General features: G+C 30.7%; 1 protein-coding gene across 2 annotated transcripts in view; it reads right to left on the bottom strand.

Annotated features, from left to right (window-relative positions):
* Positions 1–1,737: 1,737 nt before the first annotated feature.
* Positions 1,738–21,071, bottom strand: part of LOC108557058 (UBA-like domain-containing protein 2-A) — a 28,882-nt gene continuing 9,548 nt past the window's right edge. Inside the window, exons 2-3 of one of the 2 annotated variants that reach the window (XM_017913440.1) lie at positions 2,783–2,845; positions 1,738–2,193 (exon numbers count right to left, since the gene is read on the bottom strand). In XM_017913440.1, coding sequence (XP_017768929.1) covers positions 2,029–2,193; positions 2,783–2,845 — 228 coding nt within the window. In that variant the 3' untranslated portion in view covers positions 1,738–2,028. Of the gene's footprint in view, positions 2,197–2,782; positions 2,846–21,071 lie in introns of both variants that reach the window. The other variant, XM_017913439.1, reaches the window with a different exon arrangement.

Genomic DNA, 21,071 nt, shown 5'->3' with positions numbered 1-21,071 from the left:
ATAAATCTGAAATTACAAATAAGATTCAAGAAGACTGATCGTAATACTTGAGTAACTACTTGTCATTTTATTGAATACATTGATACAAATTGTTCGGAATTTTGGTAGTGTGTGGGCACCTGAAAACCACGTGTGAAAATTTATTATTTGAATAGGTTACCCGTAATACAAGCATATTTGGTTGTCTATAGTGAATAGTCATAAGAACAAAACTTAAAATTTGTATAAAAATGCGGCATTCAAATCAAAATTCAATGAATTTATACTACATTTTACATTTCATAAAATAAATCAGTTTTATCTAGTTTATAAATATAATTATATTTTTTTGTTGCAATAACCTACATTTTTAGTCTAGACCAGTGATTCTCAAACTTTTAGGTCCACGACCCCTGAAGAATGGGTATATGTAGAAAAACAACCATTGATCTGTTATTCATTTTTTTGCGACCCCTCTAAAGGTCGCGACCTACACTTTGAGCATCAATTTTGTAGCGCGGTCGCCTGCTACGAGCTGAAGAATTTGGAAAAAAGTGAATAAGATTTTCGAACGTTCCGTAATGTAACATTGAAAGGACGTTTTTTTTCCAATTGCATCCCTTTAAGATAATTACATCATCGACTACACCATTTAAAGCTGAATACCTCACCTTTCCAAAGAAACTATGGGATTTTAAAAATTTTTAGTCCGACCCTCTTTTGGACATAAAAAGTTTCTACTAAGTTTCCCCCGAAGAATGGGTATGATTATTTTTTTGCGACTCCCCTCGGGGTTGATAAGTTCGTCGATAACTTTTCTATTATATATCCTATATAAACGTTATATAATACATATTAACACAAAAATATTAATACAGGACAAATGAAAAACGAATTGTTCTTATATATATATTTTTTTATTACGTTTTTAATGTGTTTAATATAATTCAATGTAGGAAGTTAGGCAGGAGCCAATAATAATAACATAATACTTATTTCTAATATTTACATATTAATGAACACAGCATGCTCAAAATAATAATAATAATAATAAAATAACACATGGTTTATATTATAATGAAAAATATTTAAAAACTACCGGAAACAAAGAAAAATAAAAACAAAATAAACGTAAAACTGAAAGCACCATTGTATCATTGCCGAAGAATGTAATGTAATTAACAAATAGGATTATTCAATTTATAAATACGAAACAAAAGGAAAGGTGAAAAAAAAAACAAAAAAAAAACAAACATAATGTTATATATATATATATGTATACAAAAAACGTATTAGGCAATCGATTTTCTTTGTGTTTTCTAAATTACACAAGGAAACAAATAATAATAAAAAATAAATGATCAACAACGAAAGTGTCCACGCTCTTCTCCATATTCATCTCAATGTTTATTTTTTTTTTGTTGTCTTATTGGGTTGTATTTGTGTTTGTTTGTAAACTGTACAGCATATATATATTTACAAATAATCGTCTAAATGAATTCAGAAAACGCTCCAAGAGACAAAGATATAGAGAGATAGAGATAAATTGTTATTATTATAACATTACAATAATGTTTATTAAAATACGATTTTTTTCTTCTTCGTTAACTCCACCGAAACATTCAAAACTTCATTCACATTTTATATTCATTTAAATACGGTTATTATAGCGTACAGTTGCGTGGGTTTTCTTTTTTGAGAGGTGGGAGTGGGTGGAGTGTACATTTGGGGAAGGAGAGGTCGGGGTTTTTTTTTTTTTTGGGTATTATAGGTACAAACACTGTTATAACAAAACTAAGTCATGCACTTGATTACTGAATATATTATCCATTTGATGTATGTTTGTGTGTGTGTGTGTGTATATAGTCTCATAGTTCACAGTCAGCAATTGAACTTTTGCTCGTCGATCTCTTCTTCACATCATCCGCATAGTCGTTTTCTGTGCCCCCGCTGCCTCCTCTACATCCACATCCTCCCTACTTCTCAACATACAAATACTCCTCATGCTCTTCGACCTCCGCCGCCGCCACCAAAACGCGATTTCGCGATTTATCGCTGCTGTGTCGGCTGAGGAGATTGGCGCGTGCCGCCTCCGCCCGCGCTCGCATTCTGAGTGGCCGGGCTGCTTCCGTTTCCGGCGGACATTTTCGAAAATGCCAGCAGTGTGTCGGGGAAATTCGGCGGGGTTGCGGGTGTATTACACGGCGTCATCACCTGCTGCAAAATCAACAACAACAATGTATAACATCAGAAAACAGCAACAGGAAGTACGTGGAAATATCTAAAAGTTTCCAGAACATAACAGTCTTGTCTTCTTGGAACTATACAAGAGTAAATTATCAATTTTGTTTTGAAACGTCATACAACTTATGGAATCGTAGTCATCTTCTTCGAAGCTTCTTCACTACGAATTGTGCAATACTTGAGAACAATGTGAATTGACGATACTTCAAGCTTTGATTTTATCGTTCAAATTTTACACTATACTATTATATTATTTTTCCATTTTCCAAATTTCACTGGATTATACTCAAATTACAATATTATCATTCCAATCGAATGTATGATTGTAACTCACGTAGCCTTTGCAAACTCTCATAACTTTTTTACGAATTCATGGATTTCTCTAATACTCTTTCAATCCACAAGTACTTTTGATCTTCAACTGATGCATTTCTTAATACTTCTGTAGCAAATCAATTTGAAACTATAAATCAGAAACTAGTTTTCTTTAAAAATGTTGTAATTAAAGCTCTGTTTTGTTCTGAAAACTTTTCAATCAATCCTATCATGAATTACGTACCTGTCCGAAATGCGACGCCGAACTGGGAATTGCTGCCTCTTGGAAGAATATGCTCAAAGCGGTCTGCAACAAAGAAGAAAACAAATCTTTGAAAATCAATACTTCCGAAAAATTACAAACGATTGTCGTGAAAAGTGTGTGTTTGTACTACAAAACTGTAAGCGCTTACATTACAATCTGTCTATCAAAGAAATAAAGCCCATCTTTCATGGTTTAAGCTTATTGCATCGCACGAGATTGCGACGCTTTTATTCTCGTGCTCTCGCATCAATTGAGACGATTGTTTAAAACTTCCTCAAGAAATAATCGAGTAAAGAGTTTCTGTCTAAAAAGTCTATCCAACCGACATTTATCAACGATTCTTTCGCGATCGAAAAGATAACTAATTTCCTCGACTTCCTCCGCTCAGGGCAAACAAAGACGAATTGCAGTAATTGCTGAGTGTCGGGAATTGATGGTATTAATTACGAGCTGTATTCCAGTGCAAATATCACTTCTTTTATTTATTTCTCACGGAAATCAGCCAATTATTCTAATTCAATCGAGTTTCCGTACTATTCGAGCGTGCAAAGTTGTGTTAATTAAAGTAATGATTCCATTCCGTCGTATTTCATAGAAATTATTGAAAGAATCATACATTACAAGAGTTTGTGAATGATTTTGATTTTGATCCATGGAGAATCAATAAAGAGAATCTTCAATAAACATGTTTAAAGAAAGTTATAGTAAAAACTTATAACTTTTATTTATTCATATGTAATATATCTAATTTTCAAAAATCTCTTAATTGTTTAAAAGTGGTTTTTAGGTAAGTAAATAATCAAGGTAATTTACTCTTTTAATCAAAACAGTCTCAAAAAGTATTTTATGATTATAATATGAAGTATTAGTTTGAAGAAAAACCAGAAATATGATTAGTTCGAATATTTTTTTTCTATAAATGCGTTAATCTTAATTGATTGATTAAGTAATCGTAAAATATTTTCATTTGCAATAAAAACATGTAGCAATAATTGTAACTGCCGATTCACTGCAAACAAATGAAAAAAAATATCCGTCCGTTTCGAATTGTTCCTGAAGTACCTCAAGGAAATGTACTTGGAACCACATAATCTTATCTCCGCATCAAATCTACGAATTTGATAATAGTTGAGATTGCACTACATTAATACCAACTCTTAATGTGGAGCAGTTACGTACTGCAACTAAAGAAATCAAATTGACTGGCGTCACCTTTCTGAGAATGAAAAACAAACCGTACAACTTTAAATAACAAAGAATTATCACATGCGGTTGTTTTAAAATATCTAGGTGGGAATCTGTAGATGGAGTGAACATACTTCAGACTTAAATCCAGCAAAACCAAATTTACTTATAAAAAGCAAAATCAGAACTAATATATATATATATTTAGAAATTTTGTTTTAAATAAGACTTTTTTTTTTAATTGAATATAGTTTTGGATTATATTTGTCATCAATGTATAAAAAATACCTCGCATAATGCTGATTCACTATAGTGCGGTTTGAAAATTTCAAACAAAAGTACACTAAATTATTTTTGTATATATAAATAATCCGATTTTGTCCTTTATACAATTAAGTCTATTATTGTGCTGTATCCTCAATTAATTCGGTTTCAAACAGTCCTAGATATTGGTATATAACTTTGTCCCTTTGTCAGTTCATTGCACATTTTATTTTTCTATTTAAAAAAATATGTATTTTATGTTTAAAAGTTGTAAAACGAAGTTTTCGTTTATGTTCATTCAAATCAAGGGTAATTGCAGTGACTAACATCGATCAATGTTCTATTTCAGTGTGTGTGCTTATAAACTGCTAGTTAACATACGAAATTACAGAGTGGAGGTAATATTTTGAAAATACACGAAATATCATCATATAATCAATAAAACGGAATTATAAAATGAAATTCACGTCGCTACTGTAATTACTTTTATAATGCAGCACGAAATACAAAAGCATAAAGTATTATCGTGTTGACATTTATTAATTCACTTTTTTTCACTTTACATCAATTTATAGTTTTTAGTATGTTTAAAATTTTCAAACCGGACTATGCGATGTATTTGTAATCAATTTAAACAAATAAATAAACTACTAGTTAAGTGTAAATCTAATAATTTACACAATAAACTTTGTAATTAAAACATGCAATAGTAGTATTGGAAAGTTCATGCCAATTTTCGCTAATTAACATTGACAATGCCTAAATATATCAGAATTGTTAAAAACTTTTCCAAAGTTTGATTCGGATTAAATGATTTATGTCAGAAGATAGAAGAAAAAGTGCATTTTAAACTTTGATACTTTTCAGTTGCTGCAAGGCTAAAAATACAAATAAAAAGTAATTGGATAAGTTTAGAACTGGTGATTTCAACATTAAAGATATGTTAGTAACAATGATAAAATCAAGACATTGATAAAGAATAATCCGAACTACACGACACGTAAATTAACAAAGATATTAAAAATATCAAAAACAACCACCCACGAGCGTTTTTTTTAAGCTTACTTATATAAACCGTTACGGTATATGAGTTTTGTACAATTTAACTGAGAAAAAATCTACACTACTAGCCCTTATGTTTCTTTGCATAATACAAGGTGGCGCAAAAGTAATGTCATAATTTGTATTGGCTACCATTTTTTGCCATGGAGCAACCTTAAGAACATGGAAACTATGGAGATTTTTTTGAGATTTTTTGGATTTTGGAGATTTGAACTGGCCTAACATCACCAGACTTCTTCCTTTGGAGCTTTTTAAAATCTCGCGTTTACCACAACAAACCACGAACCTTGCAAGTCTTGAAAGCTAACATTGAAGAAGAAATCGCCAATTTGGAGCCATATGTTTTGCGACTAACAATTGAAAATGCTGTAAAACGAGCGCAATTATGCATCAACTCGGTTTCAAATAAACTTGATGAAAACAGAGCTCTTTTTCATTTATACCAAAATGGCAGCCAATTCAAATTATGACATTATTTTTGCGCCACCTTGTATTTACCATACAGTGCACCTTCCGATTTCTACCAATTCGGGTCTTTGCAACATTCCATCCGTTTGTGTTAATTCAAATTTTTAGTCGACATAAGCACAGAAAAGTTTTTCAACGAAAAACTATTAATTATAGGAGGATGTAATGTTTAAATTGCGTGAAAGATGAATATAGAGATATAGATGAAAACGATGTATACATAATTACAAATATGTATATCGATATATAAACCCAATAATAATTATGAAAAACTAGCATTTCTTTCTTATTGTACCTGATGTACCCAATGGAATCATACTTGGGTTTATGCACAATCTTATCTCCATATTAAATTGACTAAACATCAAACTTGTAATATAATATTACAGATGATGACACATTTGTTTAAACACAAAAAATCTTATTCGTATTATCTTTATTGCACGATGGAAAATATCCAAAAAACGAGAATTTGATAAATTTCTATACTAAAGAATACATGTGTGTGTATCACATAGAAACAATAATATACGTAGAGATAGGCAGGTTTTTAACCCGAACGCTCTATATCTCCAAACTAATTATTACTGGCGTCTCTGAAAAAAAAAAAAAATAAATAAAATGAGGCAGTAGCAAAATCTTACCGCAAACACACATACAAAAATTAAGCGTTATCTGAACGATGTCTGCCAGATAAAGAAAACGTATGTAATTTCTATATTTACTACAAATAAGTGTTCACAACAAATGCATTGTTTACCAGTGCGGACGCAGTCGGATCACAAAGAAATACGGAAAGTATTAAGAGAAGATGAGATTGGAGTAGAATGGAATGGAAAGAAGATTGAGTGGAGAAGATTTCGTTTTAGGTCCCATGATGGAATCTCGCTAATTAACTTAAAACTTATTGGACTTTTCTATTATCGCCGTATATCAATCTAATACCGCTGATATCAACAAAATAAACTTAAGGAAGGAAAGAGAGAAAACTGACAAAAAAAAATTGAAAGAGAAAATAAATACAAATGGAATAAACGATCGCATGACTTGATGTGTGAGTGTGTTTCGTTTTGTTTATTTACCTGATCGCGTGTTAAAATGCGAAAAAAAATTGTTTCTACCTGGGTCTAATAGATATATCCACGGATTTGCGTCGTTTTGCATGGTACACATTATTAGTGTTATTTATTTATTTCTCTCTCACTCGTCATTTCGCGTTTGCAATGGATTATTGTAGAATTTTCGATATCAGAAATCGAGCAAAACCCATACATACACACATACCAATATTTCTCACTCACATGCACACCCACCTTTATCGTAATGAGATTTCTCGCTGTGTGTAAGACACACACAAATAAATAAATAAATTCGTTCAATGCCACGACAATTGCAATCTCGTACGCTGATCTCGAAATACAAGTATACATTTCGCTCACAAATCAGAGAACAAAAAAAAGATAACAACATGTATGTTCGTTGCATAAACCTGTCCATACTATATACAGTATTTGTTCCTGAAACAATTGCTCTACTTTATTTTTGTATACCTTAAAAAAACTTCTTCGTTTCATCAAGACACTTATAGATTGGTTTACAATATTAACAATAGAATTATAGAACTCCTTAATTTCATGGCTTTTAGATTACATAATTAATAAAATAAATTAATGTTAATACCAGAAAAAAACTACTAATGTTCCTTTTATATGGAATAAGTCAATTTAGTGTTGTGACTCTTTCAGAGCTGGTGGTACACGCAATGTACCATCTTTTGAACATGCCTATTAGGGCATTATTATAATTTTCTAGAAAATCTACAGGAATGTAAGAAGAATTATCCATTTATTTGGTTGATATGTCAAGGGATGAATCTTGATAGTCCATACCATATGTTGATTTAGTTGACGAAGTTGTTTGATTCAGTTGTTTGATCATTTGTTAGAACTAGAAATTTAGTAATTTATGACCCCCTCGAAGAGTTAAACCAGTGTTTTCCAACCTTTTTTTATGCTGTGCCCCACCAAAGCCTTTCTGCAAAATCTTATGTCCCTTATGTAACGTATATATATATATAAAATTTTCAATATTTAAAAATTGTATTATTCACTGAAGAAACTTAAATGATAAGTTTTAGTAAGAAATTACTAGGAAATTATTGACAAAACACAGTTAGTACATTTTCAAAACATAATGGTAAATCAATTTGTTTCAAACGAGAAAATCTTTTTTGGAATCAGTCGATCAACATATACTTTTATAACAGAATCAATCACTTCACTTTGTTTTGGAGCTAATGAAATTTTTCAAAATTTTTGTTGCAAATATATTTCTGACATGAATTAATAAAAGTATTGAAACCACTTTTATATCGACAATTAGTTTATTAGTTCTTTAAAGTTGGTTATTTAATATATTTATTTTTTCAAAGATATCGGCCAAATTAAGTCACAAATATTTTACAATCACTAAGAGTATCAAATATCTTTTCAAGCAATTTCCTTTCGTGAGCCATGTTACTTCAGTGTACAATAAAAGTCCCACATTGTCTGCAATTTATTCTTCACAAAATAGCATGAAGAGACACTCACATTTCGCGTTAGCTTTAATACAATTTATAACTGAATTTAGTACCTCATTTAGAACGGGTGAAATATTTTTAACTACCTAGTTTTCCCTATGAATAACACAATGTACAAGAAATTTCATAAGAGCCTCAAGATTACGATTGACAGTTGCAGTTTGAGCAGTAAATACAGATTTTAATACTTTTTTTCTATAAAATTTGGAAAACATCGGTTTAAACCAGAAGTTCCCAAACTTTTTTGTGTCGTAGACCCCTTGCCATGTTTTTACGTTTTGGGTAGACCCCCTACTTACCTGATATTGATTTTTTTGTAAATTTATTTTTTATATTGGGACATCTTTATAATTATTAAGATCTTTGCTCTGAGACTGCGCGTATGCTTGTAACAAGATGATACTAGTATATCATTATGTGCAGGTTTTTACAAGTTCAAAATGTATTGCGACCACAAAGCTAATGCCTACATCCTACAACTTACACAATTTTATAAACATATATAATATTTTTTTTACTTCATATGTACTTTTATAAATAATGTATATGTCTTTATATTGTAAGATAGTATAATGTAAGTAAATAAGTACTATCAGTGTATGTTGCAATCCACTATCGTAGACCCCCATTTTCATTTCATGGACCCCAAATTTTTTTTCGCTGACGTAGACCCCTTGCAGTTTTTCATAGACCCCTGGGGGTCGATATAGACCACTAGTTAAAACCTTTACAATTTTTGATTATTTTAAAATATGTTTTATTTCTTGCATTTTTAAATATATTTTTTTAATAATACGTAATAATAATAACGAAGGTTTTCCTCTTATCTTAAACGTTTCAAAAAAAACTATGGTTTGATTTCGTTCAACGAGAAACTGTTTTTCTTCCGCCCTTGAGGAGAGTAAGGAGAGTATTGAAAATGCCCACACGCCATTTGCTGTAAAGCCTGGACAGTGCAACAAAAACAAAAAAAAATAAATGAGGGCACACACAATGCCGTCCTCGACGAGGTAACTGAGCAAACTCGTAAAAAAAAGAAGCTATCTACCTATCTAAATGTTTACTCGTGTTTATTTTTATTACTCTCTCTCTCTCTATTTTGTTTCTTTAACACCGAATAAATTATTAAGGGAATCGCACGAAACGCGAGTCCTCAAATTACCAACGATTGACGTATTATGCACGCCCAATTCCGGTATTAGTATTGTGTTTCTATGGTAATTTGAGGCAAACGTCTGTTTTGTGTTTATCCAATGTTAGAAATAAAAATAGATTTTTGTTTGTTTGCAATTTTTTTTTTGCAATTACATTTAAGTTATTGAGATTTTCGTGTAAAAATATAAAGAAGAAACCGTGTAAAAGAAAAACAGAATATTGTATTGCTTCAAACTGAGAGGAAAGAGTATTTCAACATTTCTTCGCTTTGACACTATGTGACAGCTGTCATTTCGCGACCCTTTAACACTTTGGCCTAGTTGAGAATTATTATAATTTTCTAGAAAATGAACAGGAAAGAGGAATTAGCATAAAATTTGGTTGGTATGTCAAGGGATGAATCTTGATAGTCCATACCATCCGATGTTAATTCAATTAACGAAGTTGTCTGAGTCAGTTGTCTAGAAATTTGTTGGGTCTAGAAATTTCGAATATTTATTGTGTCAAGTATGTTTAATTGGAAAAAGTTAAGTAATAAATGATAATAGTTCAATGGAGATCAATATCATTTGTTAATTATGGTTAATGGAAATTATTTCATTCCAATAAATACAATTTGCTACAAGTTTCAATACTTCAAACAAAATATACATTTGGTAATTAAAAAAAAAGAAAAACTCGTAAATAATTTAGTTTTTACTATTTTTAAATTAATTATACCTACTTGCATTTAGCTCATTTTTGGATAACAAAAACAAAATAAATTTTGTCCCAATTTTTTTTTGTATTAGTTCTTAAAACTTCAAAATCCGTCTTTATTTTATATGAATTATGTAGATTTAACCTTAAGAAAGACTTAAGTAGACATACATTAAATTAATTAAGTTTAATACAAATGTAATTAGTATATATCTACGAAAATATTCGTTATTCGAAGTTATTTAAAAAAGAAAATCATATTTTGAAAATTATATGTTAAAAAAATAATAGAATAGTACTGTGAGTGACGATGAACTGAATAAAATAATTGTATACATTTATATTTTCAAATTAACTTTAAAATACTGATAAGATTAGGTACACTCATAGATTCAAGAATAAATCTTATATTTATTTGCTCAGACAGATAACTATATTTTTTTAATTAAAAAAAAAATAATAACAATATTTATTATTGCAAACACAAATTGTCTAATTTCATAATTAATGTAGGCGAAATACAATTATTTAAATAGATAAGTTTGTTCATATTCCAAAATTTCGAACTGAAATATTGGAAATGTTTATAAAGTGCAGTGGAACCTCGAGCAAAATAAATTGTAAGAAAAACGTATTATCGTATATTACATTAGTTTATATGGGGAAAATTGTTTCACTATACGGGTAAAAATCCGGAAATTTTGGAACGGTTTATGCTCGTTAAGCGAGGTTTCACTGTATATATTAATAATATGAATGAAGATTTTGGTTAATTTATATGAAATTATATAACCAAACAACATAAATAATAACACGTTGTAATCGATAACAGTTTCGTTTAAATTAGTAATTAAGATACAGTGCGTAATAAATAGTAGTTGTAAATGCCGTGGCAATTCCATTTCAAAGCAACAAAATGCAAAGTAAGTCATACTGAATATTCAAATCGAGTAGAGACTGCGGAAAAAAAAATGTATAAATATCGAATGTTGAGAAACCCGCGCAGAATCTTAAGGTCAAGTTTATATACAAATAAAATACAAACGTACGTATCTATATGCAACATAGTTTAAGATAAACAAAAGATGATTTCTGTCGATATATTACTGATTAGATTTTTTTTAACTGTAAATTTTTAAATGAATATTAATCAAATGTTGTCGTTTCATGAACTTAATTATGAAAATACTTAAATTATCAAATATTCACCAATTTCCTCCAAAAGTTAACTACAATTTAAACCGATATTTTCTTCTGATTAGTTTTTGAAGCAAAAATTGTGTTATTTGGTATTTTCAGTAAAGTTAACTGATGTTGAAAATACGCAAATATTCGTATGTAACGATTGAAAGTTGAAGATTTACACAAAAAAGTTAACTTCAAATAAACATTTTACGAAATTTTTAGCTTCACAATAACGTTTATTTATATTTTTTGAATGAGAAATTGTATATGAATTCCCGAAATAATGAATTCGTAAATGCGGAAACCACCTGTACACAATTCAGTCGAGTATGACAATGCACACGTAAATAGTGTTGAAAGACAACAAATAAAGAAGAAGTTTTTTTTTGTGTAGAAAAAAATAATAACTACAGTTTCCGAGATTATTGACACCGGCGTCTGTGTTCTTACGCTTCGCCTTTAAATTGCTTTTAATTAAACGCGGAATTAAATCCCATAATTTTATATTTGCAACAGACCGAGCGGAAAACGCAATTAGCGTTGTATGAATGAATGTAATTTCCACCTAGACAATATTTTTTTTCTCCTCTCTTTCTCTCATTTTTTTTTCGTATCCATTATATGTATACATTTGATATTATTACAAGCTAAAATTCATTTTTAAAAGCATGTAAAATGAGATTTAAGTGGTGTATGTATACTGGAATACTTATCTGAAATAGGACTAATCGAGGAATTAAATAAAATGGAACGAGACGAGACGAGATATTAGTGTACAATAATGATTATCATTTCATTTTAAGAATCGAAGCAAATTATTAAAGATGTAAGTGCTTTATGTATACAGGAATACCTCGCATAGTACGGATTAATTGTTCTGAACGTACTGTCTGAAGCAGGACTAATCGAGGAATAAAATAGAAATAAACAGTTTCTTTAGAAATGTTCATATCGTGCTTTAGTGAAATCGCACTATGCGAGGTATTGCTGTACAATACTTATTATTATTTAATTTTAAAAATCGAAGCAAATTATTAAAGACTTAAGTGGTTTATGTATACAGGAATACCTCGCATAGTGCGGATTATCTGTTCTACAAGTACTGTCTGAAGCAGGACTAATCGAGGAATAAAATAGAAATAAACAGTTTCTTTAGAAATTTTCATATCGTGCTTTAGTGAAATCGCACTATGCGAGGTATTGCTGTACAATACTTATTATTATTTAATTTTAAGAATCGAAGCAAATTATTAAAGATTTAAGTGGTTTATGTATACAGGAATACCTCGCATAGTACGGATTATCTGTTCTGAACGTACTGTTTGAAGCAGGACTAATCGAGGAATAAAATAAAATAGAAATAAACCGTTTCTTTGGGAATTTTCATAATGTGCTATAGTGAAACCGCACAATCCGAAGTATTATCATTACATTTTAAGAATCGAAGCAAATTATTAAAGATTTAAGTGGTTTATGTATACAGGAATACCTCGCATAGTGCGGATTATCTGTTCTGAACGTACTGTCTGAAGCAGGAATAATCGAGGAATAAAATGAAATAGAAATAAACCGTTTCTTTGGGAATTTTAATGATGTGCTGTAGCCGCACTATGCAAGGTATTACTGTACAAAAAACATTTATTATTTCAATATTTCAGTTTAAGGATCAAAGCACATTGTTAATTGAGAATTTCTAGTTTTTGTTATTTTCAGATCCGCAAAATAATATAATTTAAATTGGTTTATGTACACATTGACCAATATCATATACTACAACAATCTTTCGTTTCGTGAAGCGTAAAATAATATAACATGAATTTGGTTTATGTGTACATTTTCTAATAACAAAATATTAATTGTGAATGTCTTCAGTTTTCTAATTGATGTTTTGCACGAGCGTTTCGAACGTTCTCGATGGATGTTCGAGCATTGTTTAATTTTCAACTGGAAAAAGGTCAAATTTATCGTTTGAACTTGTATGTAAAATACGCTGATAAGATTCGCTTAAATCCTTGTAAAACACAAACACTCTCTCCTACATACACACGCTCACTCACTGATAAAGTGTACGAGGGATATTTATGTTTTATTTTCAATTAAAATCGAGAACTGCAAAAGGAAACAACAACGAAAAAAATATCGAAATCAAGAAAAATCAAATCGGTTCCTCGTGCGGTGAATTCAGCATTTAAAAATGCATATTTGGTGAATTAATTCGGTAATAAAAAAAGACGAGAATAACTGTTCGCGAATATTTAAAGAGAGAGAAAAAAATCAATGAGTCCGTTTTCGGTGTGGGAAGGAAGGAATATGGGCGACCTTGGAGATGAAGGACGTTTTCGTTTTCCTCAAATCCACGAATATATTCTTAACGAAATCGCGAATGTTTTGGAATCGGATAGATAGATGTGTGTGCATGGCTCGAAACTGGTTCCAATCTTTGTACGAACGAAGGAACGCAGTCTGGTCTAGTTGTACAGTAGAACTTTCTTACGTGCTACGCCTCGCAACGCTTATCACCAGAGAGATCAGAAGACCGTATGCAACATTGGGGCTACAGATCACTTTTACGTTTTCTACATGGCGCATTCCTTCTGGACGAACGTTGCGCGTTTTTATACTTAGCAAACATCTTTTTAGGTTCAATTAATCGATCGATTACGCAGATTTCCGCCGTGTTCGAAATAATATTGACGTTAGCTGTTCCTAACGTCACGACTATCTTGATACTTATTTTCATTCAAAGTATTTCGATGCCAAAACACACGCATTTTTTTTTTTGATATGAAACTATTTCTAAGGAAAGTTGTATATTTATAGATAACCAAAAATTACACTTTTTTTTTCAGTAAATAATAAGAAACAAGTAGTAGCGTTTATTAAAATTGTTTAAATTTAAGCTACTAACAAATATTTAAAAAAAAACAGGAATAAATAAATATAATAATAGAATTTAAAATTATTTTATAATAAATTTTACATCTTAATTCTTGTGAATTTACATTGTATATTTTATTTGTAAATCTATTAAAATAGTTTAGAAATGTCACAACACTTTTACTACTGTTCTATGATTTGTTTTTTTTTTCGTATGCATATTAATACCTAATAAATTACGAATCATTAACATAAATGTCAGAAATTTCGAATTAACTGAAGAAATGTCAAAGAAGTGATTTCTTTCTGGAAAAATAATACAGTTATACCTCGGTTAGCTCTAATAACGAGTCTTCGATATAAAGAAGTCCGCAATTTCAAGAAAAAAATATGACTAGAAATTATACTAGAATGTGAATATAACAGCTCAATATTAGAAATGAATTTATCTAAACGCATCAATCAATAGGTATTGTTTTTCAGTGGAAGATTTAGATAACTTTGTACTAAAATGAAGAGGAAATTAGAGAAGTTCATAAAATAAGTGTTATTGTTAAATTCAGGAAACCCCTATAGGAAATTGTTAAATGAACGAGAAAAAGGCACAAGCAACTTTAGATTAATGTATTAAAATGCATACACTTAAAGACATAACAACTTCTTTTCATGTCATCATAACTTTTAACCGATTTGTTGTTATCAATATTCACCACCGTATCTACAAATTTCGCTATCAGTGATTTGAGGCGCGCTGGAGGATCACTGCAAATGTTTATACTCTCTTTTACATCAAGTGAGTTTACTGCTTTATACTACAAACATTTTTAATACTCTCTATTTCACCAAGTTGACTACTACTACTCTTACAAGACACTTTTACTACTTCTTAAGAAATAAGACAAGAGTTTTTAGGTACTAAAAAAAGAAATTGTAAAAATATCATTTTTCTAAAATGTTTATGCTTTTAAAAGAATTTTTAAATCCAATAGATTCATGGCTTGAAAATACGACCTTATTTATAGAAAACATTTCTATATAGATATATAGCACATAAATCTTTATAAACGTATAATATAATAATAAAGACACCATACCTAAAAAAAAATAAATGAAAAATTCGATGCTGTTCCACGAGAGCACAATGCAATGTAAATCCAACCTCTAGCATAAGAAGATAGTGGTTCTTCTTTGCAGAAACGGAAGTTAAGGAGGATCTATGGCCGACTATAGAAAGGGGACAAGCACAATAGCACTTTTAAACCATAGTACTTCAATGATCAAAAGAACATCTCTCACAGCGATATGAAAAAAATAAATGTAAGAGCACTTATAAGCAAAATCTTAAAATAAAATCACTGCTATTTTTTTTATAAATATATATTTAACGGTTTTTTTTTTCAATAATATAAGAGTATATGTATTAATTGGTAATATGAAATATTAGTGAATTAATAATATTGAATTATTAATCATTTTAATATTAAGTTAAAATTTGACTAGAATTTTGGATTGCATCTTTCATGGAAACATGAAAAACGTGAACAAAAATTGATTATTATCGGATGTGTAAATCAGTGTTTAATTTAATTCAATCTAAAATAATTTGATTAGTCTTTTAAAAAAATCGCGGCACAATTAAGATTCACAACACAATCACTGGTGTAGCTTAAAATAATTGAAATTCCGCTTTTTAAAATGCTGATGGAAACATAAAAGACTTGAACATAAATTAATTTTAAATGTATAAATTGACAGAAAAAATGATGTATGTCTATTTTTCAAGAAAAAAAAAACTATGTTAACTTGGCATATGTCAAATGTATTTGATTGGTTGTAAATGCAGCTGGAAAGACATGAAAGACGTGAACAGGGATCAATGTTCAGAGATGATTGGAATTGGAGATCAAGTGGCGAATGTTCTTTATGCGTGAGACGTTGGAAGACCTTCGGCCGGAATAGAAATGGGTAAAAGCAACAACAAAAACAAAAAAAACCTAAGAAATGATACAAATGGAAAAACGCAGTCATTCATCCTGTCCCTAGGAATTTCCTATTGAATTTCTGAGGATCTCTGAGGAAGAGTGCGTTTAATTCCGGAATGCGCGGAGTTATTTGAAATGTAGATTTCACGCCTCGAAAACTACTACTACCAGATTCGATCGTTCGAGAAGAAGCACTATGTATTTTACAATTTGTCACATTCGAAGTTGACGTCAAGGAGAACGGTGCAATTGACGGAATTGCTGGAACCTTGTTTGGTTTTATTTAGAACGGTGGGTTTTGCGAGACGAACGTGTCGTTAGTTTTGGATATAATTAGAGCTATGATGGATGGCAGAAAGGCGGCGAATGCACGAGATTCTGCCAATTGTTTGGGATATTGACCTTCGCGCGTGTTTTAAAAATGAAACGCGCTCGTGAAGTCATCATATCATAATCGTTTATTATTTTCTAAACGCGAAACGGGATGGAAAGTACAACGCGGAAAGCAAATATTTGCAGAATGTAAACAATGCAGCTTCCTACCATGAGTGGAAGTTAATTTTATTGCGGATGGAGACAATGCACAATTGCATTTCGGTAGGAGTGGTGGAGAGGAGGAAACGAAGCGACAATAGTCGCCGTATAAATTACGTGGAGCAGTTGACATGTTAAATAAGTTTGGTGATTCGCTTCGGCCAGGAGAACGATGATGTGATGAGTAGAAGGAGGTGGAAGCACTGCTAGTTTATATTTTTAAATGTTTCCTTATTGCCTTTGCTCTCCTCCGTGTGCGATCATCATCAACGGACCAAGCATAAATTCACACATGCATCGAGCATTGAGAAGGTAGAATTGGGAGGATTACCTAACAGCTGGTCGCCCACTTAATCTCTCCACTATAAACACAATAAAATAAACAGACGCACGAGTAGCTCATAAAATTTGAATACGTCCGTGCCTCAGTTTACCTGCGGTCGAGCCAATTCCATTTAAAAATACACACACACACACTCTCTCTCGCAGCAGAAGCAACGGCAGTAACAAAGAGGAAAACATAAATAAACAAAGAGGCGCCACCGGGTCTTGTTATGTAAGAGATCTCGCGGCTACGGGTCGGGACGACTTCCAAATAGCTTCAGCTGCCGCCGCCGCCTCCTATACTGATGGACGGACACGAGCGGACGGAGGACCAGAATCTATTTAAATTCGTCCACAATACACGAAACACGTCGGCCAAATAAACACCCGACTTTATTCCATCCATCCATCTATCCAAGAATTCACTCTAGCTACCAGCATATATGTGTAATACCATTATTTTTCCCATCATCCGCATCCTCCTTCACGCATAAATCCTCATTTAGCCGCATCCCTATTTACGAAGCCTCGCCTCACTGTAATTATCCAACCTAGAAAGAGAGACACAACACAAAGGCGCAAACACGTAGAGAAGGAGAAGAAAAAAATACACATTAGTCTAAATAATAGAGAATTTACGTAATTTGCACGCGAAAACCGTTTTTCGCATTTACTATAATCATACCACACACAACGTGGCATCATCTCATTTCTTTAACCTCGTAGATGTAAATACACAGTAATTCGAGTTAAGGTTTGTGAGTATGAAGATTTATGAACTGGTAAACCTTGGCTAACATACAAATATTACGCGGTTCTTCGAAAATTCACGGTGGTGGTTAGGGTTCGAGGAAATGAATGAAACTGAATGAGTAATACATATATATAATAAATGGAATAGAACTTTAGAATTTATTATCTGGTAAACCTTGGCTAATATAATAGGAAATATTTCGTTTATAATGTGGTCTATTTCTATGAAATATAGAAAAACCGTATCTGGCAGATGATATGATGAAAAATCTTTAAGATTTTCTAAGATTTTTGGGGTTTTAGTCTTATTTTTAACTTATTTCATTAAATTTTGACTTATATAAAGAGATAAGTATGCAAGTCAATTATATAATCTATAATAGGAGTGGCCAACTTCTTTATTTTTGAGATCGACTTCTTTCTCAAAAAGTGATCCCTTAATCAAGTTACTTAAAAATCGAAAGAAATACAAAAGAAACAGATTGTAACTTATAGTTTAAAGTCTTAATATCGAAAAATCGTATCTAGCAGATGATAAGATGAAGTGTTTAAGAACAGTCATATTTTCAACTTATTTCTTTAAATTTGGACTTTTATAAAGAGTTAAGTATGCAAGTAAATTATACAATTTATAACAGGAGTAGCCAACTTGTTTATTCTTGAGATCGACTTAATTGTAACTTAGTTTAAAGTATTAAAAAAATGGATCAGTCAAAATAAACATTTTATACATAATTTAAAATAAGTAATTATTAAAAATGCAAAAATTCGTTAAAATTGAAAATTCTTTAGATCTTTAGTCCTGTTAAACCTTGGCTAATGCAATAGGAATGATTGAAAGAAATTTCGTCCAAAATGAAGTCAACAATATGGTCTATTTCTATGAAATATAGAAAAACCATGTCTCGCAGATGATAAGATGAAAAATGTTTATGAACAGAATTGCATTTACTAAGATTTAGGGTTTTTTAGTCTTATTTTTAACTTATTTCTCTAAATTTGGACTTATATAAAGAGTTCAGTATGCAAGTAAATTATAGAATTTATAACAGGAGTAGCCAACTTGTTTATTCCTGAGATCGACTTCTCTACTTAAAAAGCAATCCCGTAATGAAGCAACATAGCAACGATAGAAATGAAGAAAAATCAAATAAACTTAATTGTAACTTAGTTTAAAGTATTAAAAAAATGGATGAATACTTCCTTTCAGTTAATTGCCAATAAGTTAGTAATTATTGAAAGTGCAAAAATTCGTTGAAATTGAAAATTGTCTAAATCAGGAGACCTTCGAAAACACAAATATCTCACAGTCACACGAAAGTCTTCCTCCTCTAACAAATGAGCGCTATGTCACGAGGAAGATATAGGTTGAAAGTGGATGAGAAATTTGGATAAATGGGATAGCACTTAGGAATATGAGGGTCCCCATTTTATCTTGGCGAAACAGAACAAAAAAAAACGTGGATCATCATGAATAAACGTTAGAAATAAGATTGATATGCGAAAATGTGTATAAAACATCGTTTCTTAACCTTTTCATTGTCATAATGACATTCAATTGCTATTCAATTGTTTATAATATATAAATTTTTGACGCTTTGTAAGGTGACAGCTGTCATTGAACATATAAAGTTTGGGAACTGCTAGAATTGTTTAAATTTGAAGATTATAATACAATATTATTTAATGAACTATGAAAAAATGATTGAAGATAGAAATGGTAACGGTTTTGTAATGTGTTTATTTATATACTTTTTTTTAGATCATTATTGAAAATTTAAATACAACGTTATGCACATATTAAAGCATTATTCATATTTCCATTGTTACATATCTTCGAGTTACGTCATCTCACTGCAATCTTATAAATAGCTTATTGAAAAAAAAGTTGTAAGTTATGTGACAAATGAACAATTTTTAATTTAAATAGAAATTTATTAAAAATTAAATAATTTTTTACATTCAGATTAAACGGAGATTTGCTAAGATAATCTTAAAGCATTTACAAACAAAAATTTAAATTAATTTCGTTTCTGCTTAGAATTACTAAGTAAATAAAATTATAGATTATTATTGGCTACTTCATGACAAGCAAATTTGACAAGTAACTATGACAGACAAATTTATTTTAACTAATATTATTAATAAAAAAGTGATTCATCATTTTTGTTGTCACGAAAAAATTGTGTATAAATACAGAAATACCTTACATAGTGCGAATACTAGGTTTCATCAATATCTCGCACTGTTTGAAACTGAACTAATCGATGATCTTAACCTCTTTATTGATGAAAAAACGATTATTTATATATAAAAAAAATAAATTTTGCTTAACTATTTTGCGAAATTATTTTGCTTAATTTAGTTTGTGTTGAATTTGTCAAACCGTACTGTAATGACTTGCTGATACAATCCGCACTATGCTGAATATTCAACACATACAATTGTTTTAATTTTCAAGAATACAGTACATTTTTTTAACGTACTTGGAAAGGATGTTGAGAGTTCATTAAATAACATTTAAATTGAATTAAACGAGAGCCTTTCCGTCTCCTATTTTCTTTCAACAACTGCAGTCGTGTTTCATGTACATATACTATGCATAAGCACTTAGTGTGTAATCCCAAGAAGCAAACAACTTGATAAATAACTCTTTTTCTGAACGATTGAGACTCGTTTGTTGGAGGGAATCCAAAGAAAGTTCAAAGTCCAAACGAGACGACCGTCTGGACGGATACGATAACACACATTTTTCTATGCAGTCGCTTCCATCTGGTAAATAATAATCGCGAAACATTGATTATTCATTGCGGAGACAATCTTTTCAAAAAGAAGCTATTATGCATTCCACGTGTGCACCTTTCATAATAGAAAAACACGAAGAAGAAGTAGAAGGAATTCCCGGGAATCTATCTGCATCGATTCAAATCGCAAATCATTGAAATTCAATTACGAAGCGAACAAACAATACACAAACAATTGTTCGAGAAATCCATTCAAAGTATTTATAACATGAAATTTCAACATGTCTTTCGTCATGTGGTTCAACCGACGTTTTCAGTGTGATAATTTCAGTGCACAACAGCGGATGAATCACACAGCTCACTAAAAACAAACTACGACTTTTTTATTTTATTTTTTTAAGAGTCGTCTCGTATTGTAACAGCTTTATCTTAAGTTAAGCCATGCTTAAATACAG

Source organism: Nicrophorus vespilloides, unplaced genomic scaffold (genome assembly GCF_001412225.1).
Source record: "Nicrophorus vespilloides isolate i.1.1-1 unplaced genomic scaffold, Nicve_v1.0, whole genome shotgun sequence".
NCBI lineage: Eukaryota > Metazoa > Arthropoda > Insecta > Coleoptera > Silphidae > Nicrophorus > Nicrophorus vespilloides.
Note: the sequence above shows the minus strand (reverse complement) of the source record. Positions and strands in the feature narration are given on the sequence as shown.